General features: G+C 46.5%; 1 protein-coding gene across 2 annotated transcripts in view; it reads right to left on the bottom strand.

Moving 5' to 3' along the window:
• The window catches only part of LOC113249977 (cytochrome P450 4F2-like), a 33,548-nt gene extending 10,563 nt beyond the window's left edge, over positions 1-22,985 (bottom strand). The window contains exons 1-7 of one of the 2 annotated variants that reach the window (XM_048226803.2): positions 16,259-16,313; positions 15,694-15,892; positions 13,602-13,746; positions 10,760-10,813; positions 10,539-10,666; positions 1,445-1,566; positions 414-684 (exon numbers count right to left, since the gene is read on the bottom strand). In XM_048226803.2, the coding sequence (XP_048082760.1) occupies positions 414-684; positions 1,445-1,566; positions 10,539-10,666; positions 10,760-10,813; positions 13,602-13,746; positions 15,694-15,891 (918 nt within the window). In that variant the 5' untranslated portion in view covers position 15,892; positions 16,259-16,313. Of the gene's footprint in view, positions 1-413; positions 685-1,444; positions 1,567-10,538; positions 10,667-10,759; positions 10,814-13,601; positions 13,747-15,693 lie in introns of both variants that reach the window. The other variant, XM_048226802.2, reaches the window with a different exon arrangement.
• Positions 22,986-22,998: the final 13 nt, after the last annotated feature.

Here is a 22,998-nt window from a genome sequence, read left to right as displayed (position 1 = left end):
GGGAATGGGTTAGACCGGTGATGGGTAGTAAGGAAGGCACGTATTGCATGGTGCACTAGGTGTTATACACAGCTAATGAATCATCTAACTTGCATCAGAAACCAGGGATGTACTGTATAGTGACTAACATAATATAATAAAAAAACATTTTAAAAAAAGATTAGCCATTGAATAAGCAACTTTGAAATGACTTGAAATTTTATGGTTTGTATATGAAAGAAATTTAATAGAGATTTCCTCAAATTTGACAACAGTCCTACAAAGTTATATGATAATACCAATATCACATTTAATCTGAAGGAAAATTTCTAAACTATCATTAATAAAAAACAAATTTTGATCAACAACAAAAAAAAGAAATTTGAAATCAAGGTCCATTCTACCTCTTGAATTCAGATCCCAGAGAAACCTACCTTGGTCAGCAGGAGGACATCAATGAAGTCCAAAGTCTTGGTCTTAGCCTTGGCCTGGAGAAAGTCATCAACACCCTGATCGGGGAGAGTGCGGCGCCGCTCCTGGATGACAGCATCTGTGAAGTTATGCACCAGGCGGCAGGCTCTGCGGAAGCGCTGTCCATCCGGGGTGAGGTAGTACAGGAAGTCCATGTGCACGAGGATCTGCTGATGGCGTTTTGCCACAAGGGCACTGAGATCCAAGATGGCAGCAATATATTCACTAGGCTTCCTGCAGGATGAGGACATGAAGGGATGCAACAACTCACCTCACCTGAAAACTGAGAAAACGCCTCCCACCAGAGCTGGGAGCTACCTCCCATCAGAAAACTGACCAACCAGGTGGCCCCACAGGTACATGGTGGGGATGAGCCAGGAGATGTGACTCTCCAGACTTCCTTCTCTCCCTGATTCCATTTCTGTGAGCTGTGCCCATGCCCCAGGCACCCTATCCCAGCCAAGACATTACGTTTTTCTTCTCTCTCTCCATACCATTCAGACTTTACCTTCTCTTAGTTGGTCAGTGGATCCAGGCCCCTCCCTACTCTTGCATTCAAGTTCAATACCATCCAATGTCTACACAACAATTGGTCTTCCCTAGAGTCAGATGTCCAAGAACAGCTTTGACCATGACCTTCATCTGCTCAACACCTTCCAGGCCTCCCTGCAAACTGCAGGATAAAGTTCACATGCCTTTGCCTGGATTTTGAAAGTCCTTAAGGTACAGCCCCTGCCAACCCATCCAACCTCATTCCCAAGGCAGCTCCTCACTATGGCACATGCTTTGCTCATCGTGGCCCCCTGGCCTTTATCAAACTTTTCTACCTATCCAAAAGAATCCCTCTTTCTCTTTCCCTTCCTTGTCCTTTAACGTCTAGCTCTGATCCATTACATCCAGGAAGTCCTTTCTAATTCTACTGAGAAGTCCTCCCTTCCCCATCCACTCCTTTGGGCCTATGGCTTATGTTCCCATGCCCAGGGCAGAGACTCACTCCTGGCAATTGCTGTCAAAACTGAAGACACATTTCTGCAGACTATCCAGGGTCATGAGGCTGATGTGTTCAAACATGTCCAGATGGGTGCTGCCCTCTGACACCAGGCGCTTCCATTTGGCCTGGGAAGAGAAGGAGGCAGAGCGGGGGATGGAAACTGCCTCCCCTGAAGCCCTCCCCAACACCAACCAACAAGATGGAATCCCCCAGACCCAGCCTTCTGGCCCCAGGCACACATCCCCAAGGAGGACCAAGCTTGGGTAGAAGTAGAGCCTGTTACTATTAAGACCCATGGCTGAGAGTCAAGAGATTTGAGTTCAAATCCTGGCTCTGCCTCATATACTATATGTGCCTTTGGTCAACTCATTGCCCTCTCTGGGCTTCACCTGCCAAAACTTCAGTAACAGTGAAGACGACTTGTCTGGTGTCAAATAAACCAGGTTGGAATGCCAGCTCCACTTATGAGCTCACATGCTAGCTGTGTGTGTGGGCAAGCTCCCTAGCCTCATTTTAATCACCTCTAATGGATAGGATTAACTCTGCCTCATAGAAAATCAAATGACACACCATATGTCATGGTATGTGCACATCCTTTCTAGCAATAGTAAGTGCTTAATGTTAGCTTTCATCATTTTCATTGTTATAAGTTAAGAAAAAGTCCTTTTTTGAGAAAGGTAGTCCATGGGCCCTGAGTACCCATGCACATTCTTGCTGGTATGCCCCCCAAAATGCAAGGCCTTTATGTTCTATACTTGAGCTATTTCTCTGAGTTGTGTTTGAAGGATACCCTTGAAGGAGAAGGTAAGGTTTCCCCCTGAACAGATGACAGGCTTTCTTCTAATTTCAAAAAAAGACAAAGAGTCCCTAAACCTAGTTACCCCTCCCCTGTCATGCAACATACTGCATAAGCATTGAAGCCCACCTGTGTTATCCTCATGGGATTTGGTGACTTAGAACACAAATCAAGAAACAACTGTGCTTATTGCACCATGAGTAATCAACTATCGTTTGTCTCTGACACAGGAGTCTCCTGTCTTCTGCAAGAATCCACAAAACAATAACAATCTCACTCCTCAGCTTGCAAGTGCAAAAAAACCCCAGGCACTTTACAAAGCCCCCACCTCCACTTCTTCACTTCCCTATATCCATACCCTCTGCAATGTGATTTTTCAGCACTTTCCATTAAGAGATGGAGCCTCGTTCACTACCTTTCGATTCTACGCTGGCCTTTTGCCTTACTTTGACCAATAGACCATGGTGAAAATGATGAAGTGATCTCCCTAAACCTAGATCTGAAGAAGCATTGTAGCTTCCTCTCATTTTCTTGGAACCCTGCCTCAGCAACATGGACAAGCCTGAGATGCCTTCTGGAGGGAGAGAATCACATAAAAGGAAGTTCAGTTGTCCAAGCTGAGACTATCCTAGATTAGCCTGCAGCCAGACAAGCCCCAAACATGTGAGAGCCCAGATCTACAAAGTATATACCTGACCACAGCAGGTCACAGGTACGTGTGACCCCATCCATGTCCAGCAGACCCAGACAACTGACTCAAAGACAGGTTAGCAATAATAAACCTTCATTGTTTGAGACCAATGAGTTTGGAAGTGGTTCATCAATTCAGTAATAAATACTGTGTGGCGTTCATGGACATTCAACTGTGTCTCATGTTCCAAGGCTTCTTTGCAAGTGAAACAGAAACTAACAGCTTCTGAGCACCTACTATGTGCCAGGAACATGACTATATTACATTATGTTGACCACCCTGCAACGTGGTGGCCACTATTCCCATTTTACAGCTCAGAAATTGAGCCTCAGAGAGCAAGACCAATGGCACTAAAGCTAACCTAGAAGAGCCAGTATTCCAGACAAGATGTCACAGAACCCCCATCACCTCCAAGGCTTCAGCTGAGACCCTGGGTTCAAGAGACTCACATGTAGGGACCTTGGCAAGATGGCAGAGGAGTAGGGCCCCCCTTTACAGATGGTCCCCTGAATTTAGCTGGATATGTACCAAACCTTTTTGAACACCCACAAAATCAGCCTGAGATGTGAGAATATATATCTGGATCTCTAAACGCAGAAAAGTGACTGCTTTTTGCAAGGTAGGTTGTGTGGAGTCATGAATCTGTGGGGAGATATCGGAAAATAAATAGTGGGGGGAGGTAGCCTCCATAAGCTGGTTCCTGGAAACTGATATAACACCAGAGCGCAAAATCAGAATCCTCAGAAATCTGCTCTAGTTAGAAACATTCCTCTCTCAAAGGGGCTCTGGAAATGAAAGGGCAGATTTCTAGATAGGGCATTGTGGTCTGGAGATATGAGCAAGAACAGGGCAAAAGGGCCTTCCTGAACCAGTAGAGTGCTCGAGCAGTGGAGCCAGGAAGCAGGTTCTGATCAGTGAGTCCAGGAAGGGACTCTCAGCTTGGATTGCCATAAACCATGAGCCAGGCCAGTCAATAATTGCTCTTCTCTTGGGCAGCCTGAAAAAATCTGGAACCTGTGCCCACGATTGGGCTAAAGCTCACAGAGCAGTAGCAGCCTGGAAAGGGCTTTAGAGCGGCACACAGACATGATCCAGGAACTTCAGGTGCACACTCAAACCTCCAGCTGCCCCTGATTTTAGAATCACAAAGGGCAGTGGCACTCCTGGGCCCCTGGGACTACCTCTGAGACAGTTGCTCTGGACATGCACCACGGGAGGCTGTGGTTTTCGACAGCACATAATGAAGTGGAGACTGTTTGTCCTGGAGGATTTATTAAAGGTCAGACTGTGAGTTTTCTGCTTTGGGCCAGGGGTTTGGTTGTGGCCATTTTTGCTCTGATCATTTGAAGAGGAGCAGAAACCCCAAGGAAACAAAAGCCACATAGAAGACCGATTTCCACTGAGCCCATCCCCCTGAGAGGATGTGGGTCAACTCCACAAACACAGAGTTACCCAAGATACAGTGTGGTAGACCCCTCCCCCAGAAGACTTTCTGGAAGAACAGCTGGACGACAATCTTATGGATCCCATAAGACTGTAATATCCCAACGTCAGGGGAAGATAATGTACTGAGCTCCAGCTGTGGCCTCACAACTTCTTTCTTTTTCAGATAAAATTCTCCTTTTCTTTTTTTTCTTTATTTCTTCTTCTTATGCTTTTCCTCTTTTTTTTTTCTTTTTAAACATCTAGTTGAAATTTCAACTAGATGTTTAGTATATCAACTTATATTTCGTAGTGGCCTTTTAACTTGTATTTTTTTCACACCTACACTTTTTATACTATATGCCTTATTGCAGTCCTTTTTTCACTATTCAATTTTACCTTTAGATATATACAAGTCTTACTTTTCTTGTAATATTGGAATGTAGTGCCCTCTAACCCACAGACCAAAATACACCCAGGAACAGCTGAAACACCCTGCTTTGTCCACACTGAGAGAGTATAGCCCTCCTTACCCCCACTTTTTCCCCTTTCTTTTCTTATTTTTAATTTTTTAATTTTTAAAATTTTATTCTTGTGTTTCATTTTGGCTTTGTTTTTTCAGTGGTGGCTTCTGACCACTACAGGTTTTGCTGGGGTGTGTCTTCCTTGGGTCGTGATTAATACTTTGAACTCTGCTCATTCACTCAACCATGTCTCAACAGAATGACTAGGAGGAGGAACTCTCAACAACAACAAAAAAGAAATGGACAGGACTGGAGGAGATTATGCTAAGTGAAATAAGTCAAGCAGAGAAAGACAATTATCATATGGTTTCACTCATTTATGGAACAGAAGAAATAGCAGGAAGATCAGTAGGAGAAGGAAAGGAAGAATGAAGGGGGGTAAACAGAAGGGGGAATGAACCATGAGAGACTATGGACTCTGGGAAACAAACTGAGGGCTTCAGAGGGGAGGTGGCTGGGGGATTGGGATGGACCAGTGATGGGTATTAAGGAGGGCACATATTGCATGGAGCACTGGGTGTTATACGCAAATAATGAATCATGGAACACTACATCAAAAACTAAGGATATACTGTATGGTGGCTAACATAATATAATAAAAAATTATTTTAAAAAAAGAAGGAGAAATGGAGACAATGTCTCCTGCCACAGAACTAATAGATAAGGATATAAGGAAGAATGCAGAGATAGCATTCAGGATAGCAATCATAAAGTCAATAGCTAGGCTTGAAAAAACATTTGTGACAATATAGAATCTCTAAGGGAAGAAATGAGATCTGATAGGCTCAACTAAAAAAATGCTATAAATGAGAGGCAGTCCAATCTGAATACTCTAACAGCCAGGGGAAATGAGGCAGAAGAGAAAATTAGTGATCTAGAGCATAACCTCATGGAAAGGAAGAAAGTCAAGGAAAACACAGACAAGCTGCTAGTAGCACATGAGAAAAGGATTGGGGAGATGAATGATACCATGAAACGTTCCAATATCAGAAGTATTGGGATCCCCGAGAGGGTGGAGAGGGAGAGAGGGCTAGAAGGTATATCTGAGCAAATCATACCTGAGAACTTCCCCAATCTGGGGAAGGAAACAAGCACTCAAGTCCAAGAGGCAGAGAAGACCCCTCCCAAAATCATAAAAATAGATCAACACCCCGACACATAATAGTGAAGCTTGCAAATTTTACAGCCAAAGAAGCTATCCTAAGAATAGCCAGGGAGAGAAGATTCCTTACATATGGAGGCAGGAACATCAGAATAACATCAGGCCTCTCCACCCGACACTGGAGGAGAAACCTGACAAGCTAGAAATGGCTGGAAAGACATATTCAGGATACTAAATGAAAAAAACATGTAGCCAAGAATACTTTATCCAGCAAGGCTGTCATTCAGAATGGATGGAAAAATAAAGAGTGTTCGGGACAGGCAGAAACTGAAAGAATATGCAACCAGCAAGCCAGCCCTGCAAGAAATATTAAGGGGGATTCTGTAAGCGAAAAGAGACCCCAAGAGTCGCATAGACCAGAAAGAAACAGAGAAAATCTATAGAAACAGGGACTTTACAAGCAACACAATGGCACTAAATTAATATCTGTCAATAGTTACTCTGAATGTGAACGGGCTGAATTCTCTCATGGAAAGACACCGGGATTCGGATTGGATAAAAAAGCAGGATCCACCCATATGCTGTCTACAAAAGACTCATTTTGAAACTAGACACCTCCAGATTGAAAGTGAGGGGATGGAGAACCATTTACCATGCTAATGGACTTCAAAGGAAGGATGGGATAGCAATCCTCATCTCAGACAAATTAGCTCTCAAACCAAAGGTCATAGTAAGAGATGTAGAGGGACACTATATCATACTTAAATGGTCTATCCAACAAAAAGACCTAACAATTGTAAATATCTATGCCCCCAACTCCGTAGCAGTCAATTCTATAAGCCAATTAATGAATAAAATAAAGAAACAAACTGATAATGATACATTAATAGTAGGATGATCTGTCCATTCACAGCAATGGGCAGATCATCTAAACAGAAGGTCAAAAAAGAAACAAGATCTTTGAAGGACACATTGGACCACATGGACTTTGTAGATATATACAGAACATTCTATCCTAAAACAACAGAATACTCATTCTTCTCGAGAGCAATTGGAACTTCCTCCAGAATAGATCACATACTGGGTCACAGATCAGGTCTCAACCGATACCAAAAGGTTGAAATTATTCCCTACATGATATCAGAACACAATGCTGTAAAACTGGAACTCAACCACAAGGAAAAATTTGGAAGGAATGCAAACACTTGGAGGTTAAAAAGCATCCTGCTAAAGAATGATGGGGTCAACCAGGAAATTAAAGAAGAACTTGAACAATTCATGGAAACCAATGAGAACAAAAACACATCAGTCCAAAACCCATGGGATACTGCCACGGCAGCCCTAAGGGGGAAATACACAGCCATCCAAGCCTCTCTCAAAAAATTAGAGAAATCCCAAATACACAAGCTAACCCTACAGCTAAAGGAGCTGGAGAAAGAACAGCAAATAAAACCTAAACCAAGTGGGAGAAGAGAAATAATAAAGATTAGAGCAGAGATCAATGAAATAGAAACCAGAAAAACAGTAGAAGAGATCAATGAAACTAGAAGCTGATTCTTTGAAAGAATTAATAAGATCAATAAACCTCTGGCCAAACTTATCCAAAAGAAAAGGGAAAGGACCCAAATTAATAAAATTATGAATGAAAGAGGAGAAATCACGACCAATACCAAGGAAATAGAGACAATTATTAGAACTTATTACCAGCATGGAAGGAATAAAAATGATTGTAAGAACATAGTATGAGCAAATATATACCAACAAACTAGGCAATCTGGAAGAAATAGACACATTCCTGGAAACTTATAAACTACCAAGACTGAAACAGGAAGAAATAGACCAACTGAACAGACCAATAACCAGGAAGATACTAAAGCAGTAATTATAAAACTCCCAAAAAACAAGAGTCCAGGGGCAGATGGCTTTCCAGAGAAATTCTACCAAATATTTAAAGAAGAAATCATACCAAATCTACTGAAACTGTTCCAAAAAAAAGAAATTTCCAAATTCATTCTATGAGGCCAGCATTACCCTGATCCCAAAACAGGCAAAGGCCCCATCGAAAAGGAGAATTTCAGACCAATATCCCTGATGAACATGGATGCCAAAACTCAACAAAATCCTAGCCAACAGAATCCAAAAGACATTAAAAGGATCATTCACCATGACCAGGTGGGGTTTTTTCATGGGACAAAAGGGTGGCTCAATATTGGCAAATCAAAAAATGTGATAGAACACATTAACAAAAGAAGACAAGAACCATATGATCCTCTCAACTGATGCAGAAAAGGCATTTGACAAAATACAGCATTCTCTCTTGATTAAAACTCTTCAGAGTGTAGGGATAGAGGGATTATAACTCAATTTCATAAAACCCATCTATGAAAAGCTGACACCAAATATCATTCTTAATGGGGAAATGCTGAAAGCTTTTCCCTTAGGATCAGGAAAATGACAGGGATGCCCACTCTCACCACTATTACTCAACATAGTACTAGAAGTCCTAGCATCAGCAATCTGACAACAAAAAGAAATAAAAGGTATACAAATGGGTGAAGAAGAAGTCAAAATGTTCCTCTTCACAGACGACATGGTACTTTATGTGGAAAACCCAAAAGACTCCACCCCAAATTACTAGAACTCAGAAAGCAATTCAGCAATGTGGCAGGATACAAAATCAAAGCACAGAAATCAGTTGCTTTTCTATACACTAACAATGAAACTGTAGAAAGAGAAATTAAGGAATCGATTCCATTCACAATAACACCAAAAACCATAAGACACCTAGGAATAAACCTAAACAAAGAGGCAAAGGATCTATACTCTAGAAACTACAGAATACTTATGAAAGAAATTGAGAAAGACACAAAGAGATGGAAAACATTGCATGTTCATGGACTAGAAGAATAAACATTGTGAAAATGTCTATCCTGCCCAGAGCAATTTACACTTCAGGTGCCATTCCTATTAAAATACCATCGACATTTTTCACAGAGCTGGAACAAATAATCCTAAAATTTGTGTGGAACCAAAAAAGACCCTGAATTGCCAGAGGAATGTTGAAAAAGAAAACCAAAGCTGGGGGCATCACGTTACTTGACTTCAAGCTATTAATACAGAGCTGTGATCATCAAGACAGCACGGTACTGGCACAAAAACAGACACATAGATCAATGGAACAGAATAAGACTCCAGAAATGGACCCTCAACTCTATGATCAACTCATCTTTGAAAAATCAGGAAAAAATATCCAATGGAAAAAAGACAGTCTCTTCAATACATGGTGCTGGGAAAATTGGACAACGATATAGAGAAGAATGAAACTCGACCATTCTTTTACACCATACACAAGGATAAACTCAAAATGGTTGAAAGACCTCAATGTGAAACAGGAATCCATCAATATACTAAAGGAGAACATAGGCAAAAGCCTCTTCAACATCAGCCACAGCAACTTCTGTCAAGACATGTCTCTTCGGGCAAGGGAGACAAAAGCAAAAATGAACTTTTGGGATTCCATCAAGATAAAAAGCTTCTGCACAGCAACAGAAACAGTCAATAAAACTAAGAGGTAACCCATGGAATGGGAGAAGATACTTGCAAGTGACATTACAGATAAAGGGTTGGTATCCAAGATCCCTAAAGAACTTCTCATACTCAACACCTAAGAAACAAATAATCCAGTCAAGAAATGGGCAGAACACATGAACAGACACTTCTCTAAAGAAGACATACAAATGGCTGACAGGCACATGAAAAAATGTTCATCATCACTAGCCATCAGGGAAATTCAAATCAAAACCACAATGAGATACAACCTCATACCAAGTAGAATGGCAAAAAATAACAAGCCAGAAAACAACAAGTGTTGGCGAGGACGTGGAGAAAGGGAACCCTCTTACGCTATTGGTGGGAATGCAAGTTGCTACAGCCACTCTGGAAAACAGTGTGGAGGTTCCTCAAGAAATAGAGCTATTCTATGACCCAGCAATTGGACTACGAGGTATATACCCCAAAGATACAGATGTAGTGAAACGAAGGGGCACGTGTACTCCAATGTTCATAGCGGCAATGTCCACAATAGGCAAACTGTGGAAGGAGCCAGAATGCCCTTCAACAGACCAATGCATAAAAAGATGTGGTCCGTATATACCATGGAATATTACTCAGAGATCAGAAGGGATGAATACCCACTATTTGCATCAACATGGTTGGAACTGGAGGGGATTATGTTATGTGAAATAAGTAAAGCAGAGAAAGACAAGTATCGTATGGTTTCACTCATGTGCGGAACATAAGGAATATCGCAGAGACCACAGTGGAAGGGAGGGAAAATGGAATGGGAAGAAATTAGAGAGGGAGACAAAGGATGAGAGACTCTGTACTCTGGGACACATACTGAGGGTTACGGTAGGGAGGGTGTGGGGAATGTCATTTAAGGAGGGCCGGAGTTGTGATGAGAAGTGGGTGTTATACACAACTAATGAATCTTTGAACACTATATCAAAAACTCATGAAGTACTATGTGTTGGCTAACTGAAAATTTTAAAAGAGAGACTCACATGCATGATATTCACGCTGCCATTGAAAATCTTCACATAGGGCTTCAGGATGTTGAAGTGGAAGGCAGGTGTCAGCATGTGGCGGTGGCTGCTCCATTTGTCACCAGCACTCAGCAGAAGCCCATCCCCTAGCACAAGAAGCCACGAGGAGTGGGCAAGGGAAATGCCTTCCTCTGGGTCCCCAAGGTTGTCCCCAGTCCCCTTTACCCACAGTTACTCACCCAGCCAGGGCTTCAGAAAGTCGTAGAAGACCATGTCCTTAGGCACAATGGCAGCTGACATGAAGGAGGACCATCAGGAGAGGCACATTGGGTTTTGGGGGTAGCAGCTCCCACCAGGGGTCTCCATATTCCCTCCAAGCCCAGCATAGCAGGAATGGAAACAATGGCAGAGGAAAGAGAGAGGAGTGGGTAGGATGAAGGGGAACCAGACCAGGCTGCAGCATATAGCAGAACAAAGGCAGAGCCTACAGACACACCCCTATGTACTTGGATGCACCCTAACATGGCACAGCATGGTCCAACATGTTCAAAACACCCAAACACTAATCAGCACTCCAAAAAATGCCTTACAGGGACCTAGAACACCTCATGTGTCCCAGAGCCCTCTGACATCTCCTGCAAAAGCTGACATGGCCCCACCATGTGTTAACATGTCCTGACATGAAACAACGTGCATAACACACATTGACAGAACAAAACATGCTCTGACATGGACCCAAAGACAACCTGACACAACTTCAGTGTGACCCACAGGTTGTGAGACAGGACTGAAATATGACCCCACTAGGTGTGACACAGACATATCCTAAGACCTGCCCTGGACAAGACTCACATAAGGCCTCAGCATTTCTCAGAAGAAATCTGGGTCACAGACCTCAGACAAACCCCACACATGGCCCAGACATGACCAACAGGAGAACTGGGCATCTCAAATGGCATCTCGGACAAAAACCAGACAGACCCTACACATGATTCGAACATCCTTGGCCACAGCCAAGCCCCAGCCATGACTAAGGGCATCTTCACTTGATCGCAGGTGTAACTATATACCAGGTATAACCAAGCATAATGCATACCAGCTGTAACCACAAGGCAGGTGGAAACATAAATGTGACCAGATATGGTCATACAGCAGACATTGTATAATCACAACCTAGGCGTGAGCACACATGACTGCAGGTCTGGCAGGTTGGGGTGCAGGTGAGACAGAGACCATGGCATCTCTGCCACAGCCCCTCCTATCTGCAACTGGGTCACCAGCCAAGCTGGAAGCAGCACAGAAACCTCAGCAGTGACTAAGCTGTGGTCATGGTGTAAAGAGCACAGGCTTGATGCAGGTGGGGTGGAAGATGCAGATGACTGCATGTCAGGGACCCAGCCACCAGCGACACACATCCCCATAGGTGTACAGGAGACCTTCCTCTGAGCTCCGAATCTGGAGAAGAACGAAGAGGACCCAATTCACACTCCTTCTAGGTGGCCACAGGATAGAAGGACTTGCAGGGCAATGACCCACACCTGAGCCTCATGAATCCCCTCCAGCAGCCCAGCCTCCTATGGGATCCCTACCCAGACCATCCATATGACAACTGGGAATCCCTTGGTTTTAAGACCTAAAGGGGTCTTTCCCCATTTTGGATCCCAAACACTACGGTCACTGGCTTCTCTTCTATCCTCATTTTCCAGATAAGAGAACTGAGGCTCTGAACAATGAAGTCACTTGCCTACGATCTCCCAGGTACTGAGTGCATTCCTGAGATCTAAGGCCAGGTCTGTCTGAACCCAGAGCCTCTGTTCTTAGCCACTGAGCTGCTTTCAGCCCCAAAACAATAGTTCTGAGAACCTACACTTAACAAAAATAGGCAATCAGGTCCACAGTGATTGAATGAGAAATTGACCCTCGGGTGCAAGCCAAGAAAATTAAAGGGAATTATGCAACTTTTCCTGGAACTGTTAGGAATAAGCTGACTTTTCTATGGGGTTGCTTCTGACACTCATTTTTACCAGAATGAGAATGAAGCCATCACAGAGAAATTAGATTTTGTTTAAAAATGAACACAGATATTTGATGATGTTGTTTGAGACCTGAATCCAGCTGTGCCTGAAGACAAACTCCCTGGACTTCACTGTAAATAGATTTCCTTTCTCTGATTAGACCGCATAGGGTTAAGTTTCCACCACTCACAACTGAAAGAGACCTTGGCAGCCCGAGAAAACTGGGGGCCTTCCCAGAGTCACCCAGAATTTGGGTGTCAAAGCCAAGGTCTCTATTGGATGTTGCCCATTCCCCTGCTCAGTGTGGTGTGTCTGGAGGTGGAAGAAGCAGAAGAAAAGGGAAGGAGCCAGGCTGGGGTGGGGTCTCCTCAGGCAGATTCCTGGGGCCTGGAGCAGGAGGGCAATGAACTTGCAGTGGACAAGCTGTAGGACAGGGTGGAAGGAAACAAACCACCAGAATGTCTGTGGCTGTCACAGAAATAACAGCCCAGGTACTGAACCACCTGCCAACCCTCATTGCTCTGGCCCTAGGGATGGGTGGGAGTGAGGCCAGGCCCAGCAGGGGACCTCAGATGCTATGCATGCCCACAGCATCACCCTGCCTTTTGCTTTAAATTTTTTTTGGTCTTGTCACAGACCCAGGTCCAGTAACTCCTCCCCCAGGAAGTCTTCCAGCCTGCCCCAGCAGAGGCCTTGACTCTCCTCTGGGCTGCCACAGTCATCTCCCTCTGGCCAATTCCACACCTCACCAGTTTGGGGTCTCTCTGTCTAGATCCATCTCTTCAGGATTGGGGGTTCCTCGAGGACAGAGCCTTGCAGTGAGGCCTCTTGGGGCCCCAGTGGTGCCAAGAACACCAGGGTGGGGGCGGGAGAGCAGACAGCAGTGGAGGGGGGAGAGGGTGAGAAGGGGGGTGATGAATAGAAGAAGGGAAGAGGAAGATGGCTGAGAGGGAAGGGGGAGGAGAGGCCAGGGACCTGCAGGGGCTGCAGGGAAGCTTGGAGATGGAGGGGTTGGAACCCCTGGGGTGTGTCAAGGGGCCCACCACCACAAGGTCTGCATGAGTACCTGAGGCGCTGGTGACACTCCGGACCATGTCGGGGTGGCACAAAACGACCAGGGGCAGCATGGGGCCAAACCAAACCTTAAACCCCTGGGGGTAGGTGGCCACCAGCTGAGTTACGACCCTCAAGCCCTCCTCTGTGGAGGGGACCTACAAGCAAGAAAAGGGTCGTCACCTCCCCAGAAGGAACCATGGCAGGTCCCCCTGCAGTCTCTACGGTGCAGAGTATCCAGATTCTGCATGGATGGAGGGAATCTCTGCTTCCCTCTGCTCCTTCCCTCTGGGGATGATGGGTCCTGGAGGCCTCTCCACATCCCAAGGGTGCATCCCAGGTCACAGGGAGAAGACGTGCTTCTCTCTGCCCACAGAGAGGCTGACCTTGGCTTGAGAAGTGGGATTTTTCTGCTCCTGGGAGTGGTTCCAACCTCAGCGAGGTCCCCATGGTTGAGGTTTGTGGGCAACAGGGTAGACTCAGGACTCATACTGGGGCTCATTCCCACATCCTGTCATGTCCTGTCCAGTCCACACAGCCCCAAGCTCCCACATGGTGAAGACCTTCCAGTGCTGGCAGACCCCAGGGGACAGATGTGATCTCTGCTCATCAGTCAGGAGGGCAGCTCCTACCTATGAGCCCCTACTACCTGCCAAGCTGTGCATAGAGCATCCTGTCTGTGTGTCTATCTATCGATCTATCTATCTACCTATCTATCTATCTCTATTTCCCCTGAACTCATGGACTCTGATCAGTTGTGCCCTTTGCAAATGAGGACACCAGGCCCCTGCCCCAGTTGGAGAATTGGGGGCAGGGTTTGCTCCTGGGGACATATCCTCTCCAGTCCCTCTCCATCCCTCCAAGATATCCCATCCTGGTCTGACAAATACTCTTAGATGCTCCAGACAGGTGGACAGAAGGCATTTTCACCTTTTTGACTGCCCCCTGCTCCCCAGGGACCCTGAGGCACTTGATGAGGTTGGCCCAGAGAGGGAGAGTGATTCAGCCAAGCTCACATAGCACAAGAAACTAGGGGAGAGAAGAGTGACCCAGACCAGCCTCCAAGGCCAAGACCTGGAGGGGGAGTGGGAGCAGTAACTTGATAACATTCCTGCAACCCCAAGGGTTTCTTAAGAACATTCCAAGGCCCAGAATCTCAGGCAGACTTCACAGTGAGCCTCGGGAAAGCCCCCTATTCTGACCTTAGCTATAACAAGCAGTAAAATCACAGGAAGTCCTTCCCACAGCCGTGGTCCTCTTCCTGGCAGTTAAGGTGAGCTGTGCTCAGCCCTGAGCCTGCCTGGGGATGGGAGGAGCTAGCCGCTCATCCTTTGACCTTGACCATGGCAGGTGATGGCAAGTTTACCATCTATGTCATCAAACACTTATTTGTTGTGTCTGTTATAGGCCAGCCCCTGGATGGGCACTCTAGTGTCTGCTCCCCAGAGAACTATCTAGTTGGAAAGGTGGAACATAAGGAATTGGACAACTAACTCTTTAATTAAGCATGAGCAGATCCAAGTCAAAGGTCAATGTCTGGTGCCCTGGTGAGGACTCATAAAAGCTTCTGCAAGGGGAAGTGAGCGGTTATATTATTCAGTTTGGGCAATGAGCTCATTGGACAGTGAAGGGGAAGCTCAGAGGAAGCTGTCCTGGGGAAGGCTATGGGTGGGAAGCTTGACCCCTCTGTGTCGGGGTGGGGAGGTCATACCTAAGTCCTGTGGACAAGTGAACAGACACAAGGGAATGGGCCAGGCAGGCAGTGGACCCTGGACAGGCCCCTTAGAAGCTCTCCAGGTTAGCCATGGACCCTGGGAACCCCAGACTGTGCCTGTGCAGACCGCTATGGGAGCCCCTCAGAGGGACATTAATGTGGAGAAGAGAGGCAGGAAGCGGATACAAAACATGCTAAGGGTGGGAAGACAAAAATGTGCAAATGGTCTGGGATGGCAGAGTGGAAGACTGAGTGAGTAAAGAGGGGCTCCACTAGCCTCCCTGTTTCTCCCCTGACCCAGACCTCAGCCCAACCCCTGAGCCCCATTCCCAACCCTTCAGGAAGTCCATCCACACTGATACCCCAGACCTGTCTTCCCATCCACACTCACCAGGCCCGCGTGACCCCAAAGCCAGTTCCTCTTCGGGGGCTGCGAGAAACACCGGAGACGGCAGCAGATGTCATACAAGCTGTAGCTCCAGGCCAGGATGCGGGCCAGCAGCCAGGTGGCCCCAGCCAGCAGCAGGAGCAGCCATGGAGAGGCTGCCAGCTGCCCCAGTCCCAGCCAGGACAGGCTCAGCTGTGACATCCTGGGCAGAGCGGATAGAGGGTGAGCTCCTGAGACCCAGGAATGGGGCAGAAAGGTGAGATCCCTGGACTGCTCACAAACAGAGGGAGAGGCCGCAGGGTGGGAGGGACAGCGACAGGGAGGGGCAGGGACGGTGAGTCCTGGGAACTGGACAAATGGTGTGGGGGGCGAAAGGGGGAGGAGGATCAGGAGAATTCCATAGGAAGAGGTAGAGTGAGAGGGAGAAACAGAGAAACAGAGACAGAGTGAGAGATATTTAACCACCCACAGGTAGCCCCTCTTACCCTGGAACAGCCGCTCCCTGGAGCCACCCCCACCTTGGACAGCAACCTTTCCCACCCTGGGGCCAGAACACCCAGCCTGGTACCTTCAGTCAGGAACAGCTTAGCCACACAACCTCCTCTCCTCTCCTCTTGGGAAGTCTTTGCCTCTGGCCCCTGACCTAGGACTTATCGCCTGCCAGCTTACCACTTCCCCACCTGGCAGTAGCCCAAAAGGTAAGTGGGGGAGGGGGACTTGAGCTTGATGAAGAAAGTTTGGGCTCCGGTTGCTGAGTCAGCGCTGCCCTCGGTGGGGTGGGGGGGTTGAGGGATGGGCAAAGGTGACTCTAGGCCCCCAAGTTAACAGCCACCCCTGCCTTTTCAAAGTTGGGGTGTGGCAGGTAAAAACTTGAACTTGAGAGTTCAGGTGCCATAGAAACAGGGTTGGGCCAGGCCTTGTCCCAGTACATTTCCAAGGCTCTTCTCTATGTGTGATTCAAAACGGTGGCCTGTACCATTTCTCAGAAGACAATCAGGAAGCCTCTGGCCTCTGAACTGCACACCCTGGCAGGAGTTCAAGGCCTGCCTCCAAGCAGTCCAGGGCCTGGGTTGAGACATGACTACTGGGGGCAGGAACAAAGCAATGGGCCTGGCTGGGGATTACCTGTATCAGATTCAGGGGGTAAGGGGTCCAGCCCTCACCTGGGGCTGAAGAGGTAAGACTGAAGGGGTCCAGGAGAGGTGGGGCCCAGACAGAGGGAGCAGAGCTGGGAGACCCTGCATGGAGTTCTGCCCCGTCCTGGCTGTGACTGTGGGCTGTGCCAGCCCCCTGTGGCTCAGTCTTGCCATCTGGGAAATGGGGGTCAGATGAGGGCCTGAGATAAGGACAGAAGACAGTTCCAGAGGAAGGTGGAAAGGATCAGGCGCCTCCAAAAAGACAGAGGAGAAAGGGCTGACAACTGGTATTTGTGCTGCTGTGAGCCAGCATCCACATAAGTAAACCTACTCTTGCAGAAGACTGTATGTAAAGTGTGCCTACTGTGTGCTGGGCACCTCAAAAAGAATGCCTACAGTGTGTGGGAACTCTACATGAAGTGTGCTTACGATGTTCCAGGTACACTATATAAAGTGCACCCACTGTGTGCCACATACTCTCCACAATGTGCAAGTACTCTACACAAATCCTGTGTATGCCAGGTGGTCTACCCAAACCATGCCTACTGTGCTCTGGGTCCCTCCCTAAGGCATGCCTACTAAATGCTGGGTGCTCTACCTAAAGCACACTTACTGTGTGCTGGGTACTCTATGTAAAGTGCACCTACTGTGTGCTGGGGGTTCTACGTAAAATACACCTACTGTGTGCCAGGTGCCCTCATAGCTTTATGAGGCTTTATGTGAGCTTTATGACACACCTACCATGTGTGTCACATGTGTCACTTTACAGAAAGTGAGCCTAGTCTGTGGCAAAGTACTTTACATAAAACATGCCTACTGTGTGCCAGGTACTCTACATAAAGTGCACCTGTGATATGCTGTACACTCTACATATATCTGACTACGGTATGACAGGTGTTCTACATAAAGCATATCTCCAGAGTGCCAGACATACTCCATAAAGAGTGCCTGCTTTGTCCTAGGGGCTCCACAAAAAGCATGTCCACGGAGTGCCAGGTACCATGCACAAAATACTCTTTCTGTGTTCCTGGTGTTCTACAGAAAGAAAACCTACTGTGTGCCAGATGTTCTGCTAATGAGAGAATGCAGCACCCTCCCCTCAGCTCTCTGGGCCAGTGCCCTGGGATCAGGCAGAGAGACCCAGGAGATGACATCCACAGGAGGGAAGATACCTGTTTAACAGAAGAGAAAACTGAGGCTCAGAGAGGGCAAGCCACTAGCCCAAGATGCAGAGCTTGAAGGAAACCGTACCTGTCATATTCCCAACCCCAAGCCTTTCCCCTCTGCCATGCTTCTCCACGCTGTTCATAAGGGACAATGCCCTATGAATCCAGGGACATTTATGTGGTGGAATCTCAGGCAATGAGGTGACCCAGAGGGAGAACTCTTGAGACACTCATATTACCGGTAGATTAACCTCTCATATACAGGATACATCAACCAACAGATTTACTGTTCCCCTCTGGGCCCTTCCTTGGTCCTGTGCAGAATTGTCCATGGGGTGGTCTTAGGTGAAAGCCGACATGAGGGATGGGGCTCCTGGCAAAGCTACTGAGCAAGAGGATGAAGAAAGAGTCCTCCTGACACTCATAGGGTATTGGTGATGCCCCAAACTTCCCTCTCTCCCACTCCCATGGGCCAGGGGGTTCAGGTGACTGGTCCTAAAGCCCTCCGTGGAGTGGGTTGCACCACCACCCACCTGCCCTGCTTTTCCACCCTCTGCATGAAGGTAGACTTCCCCTGCTGGCAGATCCATCCACATATGGGTCAGGGGGCATGGCCAGAGTACGCTAATCCAGACAGAATCCTGGACACACAAGAGAAAGAGCCCCCAGGGCCCAGACGGGTTCAGCTCACTGTGCACCTACTGTACACCAAGAGTGGGCAGGCAGCTACTACAGGAATGGCATTTGCCCACATGAGCCACAATCTTGTTTTAAGTCCTGTAGATATATTCACTACTTTTCCCCACTCATTTCACAGGCTACAAAGCTGAGGCTGAATGCTTTTTTCAGCTCTTTCAGTGACTTGCCCAGAGTCCTAGAGCTGGTGGAACCAGGCTGTGCACCAGGCAGCCCCACTTCACCCTGGGTGCCCTGAGTGGCCGGACCATGCTCCTTGCATCTGCACGTGGACATTTCATTAGCACCACCTCCTAAGGTGGCAGTAATAGTCTTAAAAGATAATGCATATAAAACACGTAGGATAGAGGAAGGGCTTAATAAATGCCAGTCACTGTTACTGCTAGTGTTGTTGCTGTATAATTATCAAACAGCCCTGCTATATCACTTGCATGAGCTCATGTTTACAGAGGAGGAACCAGAGATTCAGACAGGGGAAGCAACTTGCTCCAGCCCCACAGCTGACGAGGTAAATATGACAGCACAGGTGACAGAAAAGCCTTGCACATAGGCAATGCTCATTGACTATCTGGGGAAAGATTTCCTGGAAAGGTTTGCAGCAATGAGCTCTAAGGATTGGCTACTCAGTGTGGTCCTCAGACCTCCAGCATAGGTATCACCTGAGAGCTTGCAGGAGATTCAGAGTCTTGCACCCCTACCCAGAAATATTGACTGCAAACAGCGTCTAAGTAGATCCTCAGGAAAACTGTTTCCTTCAAGTTTTCAGAAATGTTGCTTTAAGACCTCTGAGTCCACCAGGTTCTACAGGGAAGGTGGGGAGGGGAAAGGCTTCACTTCTCTGATTCCCAGGGTTGGGTTTGTTTTTTTTTTTCAGTTATAAAATAAGGAGAAAAATCTAAATCTCCAGGCGCTGTTCACATATCCATAAGTTTTTTAACATGTTTTGTGTGTTGTGCATATTTTAGGCACTGGGGATGCAGCAATGAGCACAGCAGACCCAGTCCCTGCTGTCACCGGACTCACATCTTATTGGGCCATGGGCAATGATCAAATAAATGATAAAGAACATATCAGTGAAAAGTGATGTGCCAGGGGTAAGGGTCCCAGGCCTTAGAGTGAACAGAGATCTTTAGAAGAGGATGAGTCACCAGGGTCAAGCATGGGAGACGGGTTACCCATACTGCACAAAAAGGCAAGTGGGTTCATGTTCTTTTGGCACTGGGGCTAAGAGCACCAACAGGCAAGATCACACAATTGACCAAGGCCAAGATAGGCAGCAAAATCTGCCCCATATTGAAGCCCTAAGCAGGTCTTGAACTTTCACCAGCCATGTCAAGGACTAAAACCCCAGCAGGTCTCTGCAGCATCATAACGGGAGAGTTTATCAGACCAGGGCTCCCCATGATCCCTGAGCCAGGAAGCCTCAGGTGGGTTCTTTTGGCTCTGAGCTCGAGGAGGCTGGAGCATCCCCAGTGTTTCTTATCCAACAAGATAAGTGTTTCTTATCCAATGTCTCAGCTGCTAAATCACACAGTTGGGCTTCTGGAATGTCCCCCAGCCAGCGTCGGAGGGAGGGCAACCACACACTGAGAAGCAGAGGCTGATCTTTCCACTCCCACCCAGAGCCAGGAAGTGGGCAAGTGCATGTCAGACCGGAGGTGGCAGTCACTCCGTGAGTCACCAGCTTTGGACACAGCCTGTCAGCCCTCTGAGCCTCAGTCTTCATATCTGTAAAGTGGGCATGATAAAACATCACAGAGCATTGCGAGCATTCTATCAGACAGTTCAGAGAGAGGGGAAAGCACCTTTCGAAGTGATGTGTGAAGAAAATTTTTCCATTTGTGACAACATGGATGGATGGATGGACCTTGAGTTCATTATGCTCATTGAAATAAGTCAGACAGAGAAAGACAAATACCATATGGTCTCACACGGAATCTTTAAAAAAATAAATGAACTCATAGAAACAGAGGACACATTGATGGTTGCCTGAGGCAGGGTGTAGGGAGTGGGTGAAATAGGTGAAGGGTTGAAAAGGTACAAACTCCATTTGTGAAATAAGTCAGTCCTAGGGTTGCAATGTATAGCTTCATGACTACAGTTAATAACACTGTATATGTATTTAAAAGTTACTAACAGAGTAGATCTTAAAACTTCTCATCACTAGAAAAAAAAATCCTGTAACTCTGGGTGGTGATGGATGTTAACTAGACTTATTCTGGTGATCATTTTGCGATATACACAAATATTAAATCATGTGTACATTGAAACTAAAATAATGTTACAAGTCAATTACATCTCGATAAAAAATTGACATATGAATATGGTCCCATCTACACATAAAGCTTATGAATGTGCGTATGGGTCCTTGTCCACACATTTATGCATATTCATTGAAAGAATTCTAGCAAAGTCTGGCCCAAACTGTGGGCCCCAGAAAGGTTTTGAGGTCCTGGATTCTGCACCCCAGGGAGGGGTGCTCCTACAGCCTGAGAGGAAAGAGTCCAGCGATGGCCGCTGTCCAGGTGCTGAAAGAGGCGGTGCCCCTCCCCACCTCGCTATTGCAACACACATGACCTCCACCTCTTGAAACATTTAGGCAGAAATGAAGCTCGGATCATGCCTCTCTTGGGGGGGAAACTTTTTTTTTCAGTTCCAAGCTTCAAGACCAGCTTGCCATCAAAGGGATCTTGGAGTTTCTTTGGGGTAACTTTGGATATTTACAACTAACGTGGTCTTCTAATGATAGTTTTCTTCAACAGAAGGTTGCCACATTTACCAATACTTAAATTTAACTTTTGTGACTAAAGCTTTTTAAATTTCAGAACGTGATGCAAAAAGAAAAGAGAAGGGAACAAATTAACCCTCACTGAGTACTGATGCTTTCCAGATATTGACTCAGTGATGTTGCACATGCTTGCTTATGCACTCTCCCCATCAATGTAATAAGGTAGCTATTACCACATGGTAATGGAACTGAGGCTCAGAGAGATCAACAATTTTCCCCAACCCACACAGCTAGAAAACAGCACACTGGGATTGTGATCTTGGTAGTACAACTCCAAGGTGTGCTGGATCAGGGTCATCTGACCCTCACTGCATTTAGTTATCTGCCACACCTTTCCTAAAAAGAGTGGTCTTGTCCTCTTGATCCAAGAGGGAGCTGAAGCTACCCACACCACCCCAAGAAGCAGAAAAGAAGAATGGGGAAATGGGACAGGCAATGTCCAGCCTTCTCTTCAGGAGGGTTTCCAGAATTAACAGGTACTCTTTGACTTTTCCTTATGGAACAGGGCATACTCAGCCAATCCAGTTTCAAGAAAAGCATTCAAATACTATCTGTATTTCAGCCTGCCGTGCACCTAACTAAAAGCTGAGGATTACAGGAAGGCAAAAAGGAACGTCAGGATACACAGCAGTCTCTGACACCGTCCATCCTGTTGACTACCAAAGCATCTAATATGTACTCTTCTTCCTATACAAGGAACACCCCCAGGGAAGTCAACCTCAAAGTGCACCAGCTCCCTCCATTTAGCCCAAGTTCCAGGGTCTCTGGGTGATGTGCTGTCCTCTCCCTTAAGCCCTGATGTGAGCTTTTTGTGGTCTGGGAACCTATACACTTAAAGGCAATTATCACCCTCAATACATTCAAGAGTGGAGCAATAACTGGATCGTGAGCATTAAAATTCCAACTGAGACTTCCTGTTCCCACTAATAGCAAGCTAGGTTATTTGGATTAAACTTCCAATTTTTCAAAAACAACTCTCACAGCTGGATACTTTTCCAATGTCTCAAATGAATACATGACCAGAAAAGACAGTAAAGAATTACAAAGACACCACTCAAATGAAAACAGAAACCTAGAGCTAAACAAACGTGAATTACAATTTTGCCCTTTTTGGTGAGAGGAGTGGAGGAGCCTGCAAGTGTGATCTCAGCTAGAATTTAAAGTGCCTTCCTTGGGGCGCCTGGGTGGCTCAGCCATTAAGCGTCTGCCTTCTGCTCAGGTCATGATCCCAGGGTCCTGGGATCGAGCCCCGTGTCAGGTTCCCTGTTTGGCTGGAAACTGCTTCTCCCTCTCACACTCCCCTTGCTTGTGCTCCCTCTCTCGCTGTCTCTCTCTGTCAAATAAATAAAATAAAACCTTTAAAGTGCCTTCCTGATCTTGGGCACCACAAGCCTTGAACTTCATTTAACATAATCCTCAATCAGCAAAGCTCCATGACTTCCTCCTTAGAGAAAGCTACCTTCTTCAGCTTCTACAAATGTTATTTCAAATATCATACCCAATACTCAGGCAAAGATAACCA

Source organism: Ursus arctos, unplaced genomic scaffold (assembly GCF_023065955.2).
Source record: "Ursus arctos isolate Adak ecotype North America unplaced genomic scaffold, UrsArc2.0 scaffold_14, whole genome shotgun sequence".
NCBI lineage: Eukaryota > Metazoa > Chordata > Mammalia > Carnivora > Ursidae > Ursus > Ursus arctos.
Note: the sequence above shows the minus strand (reverse complement) of the source record. Positions and strands in the feature narration are given on the sequence as shown.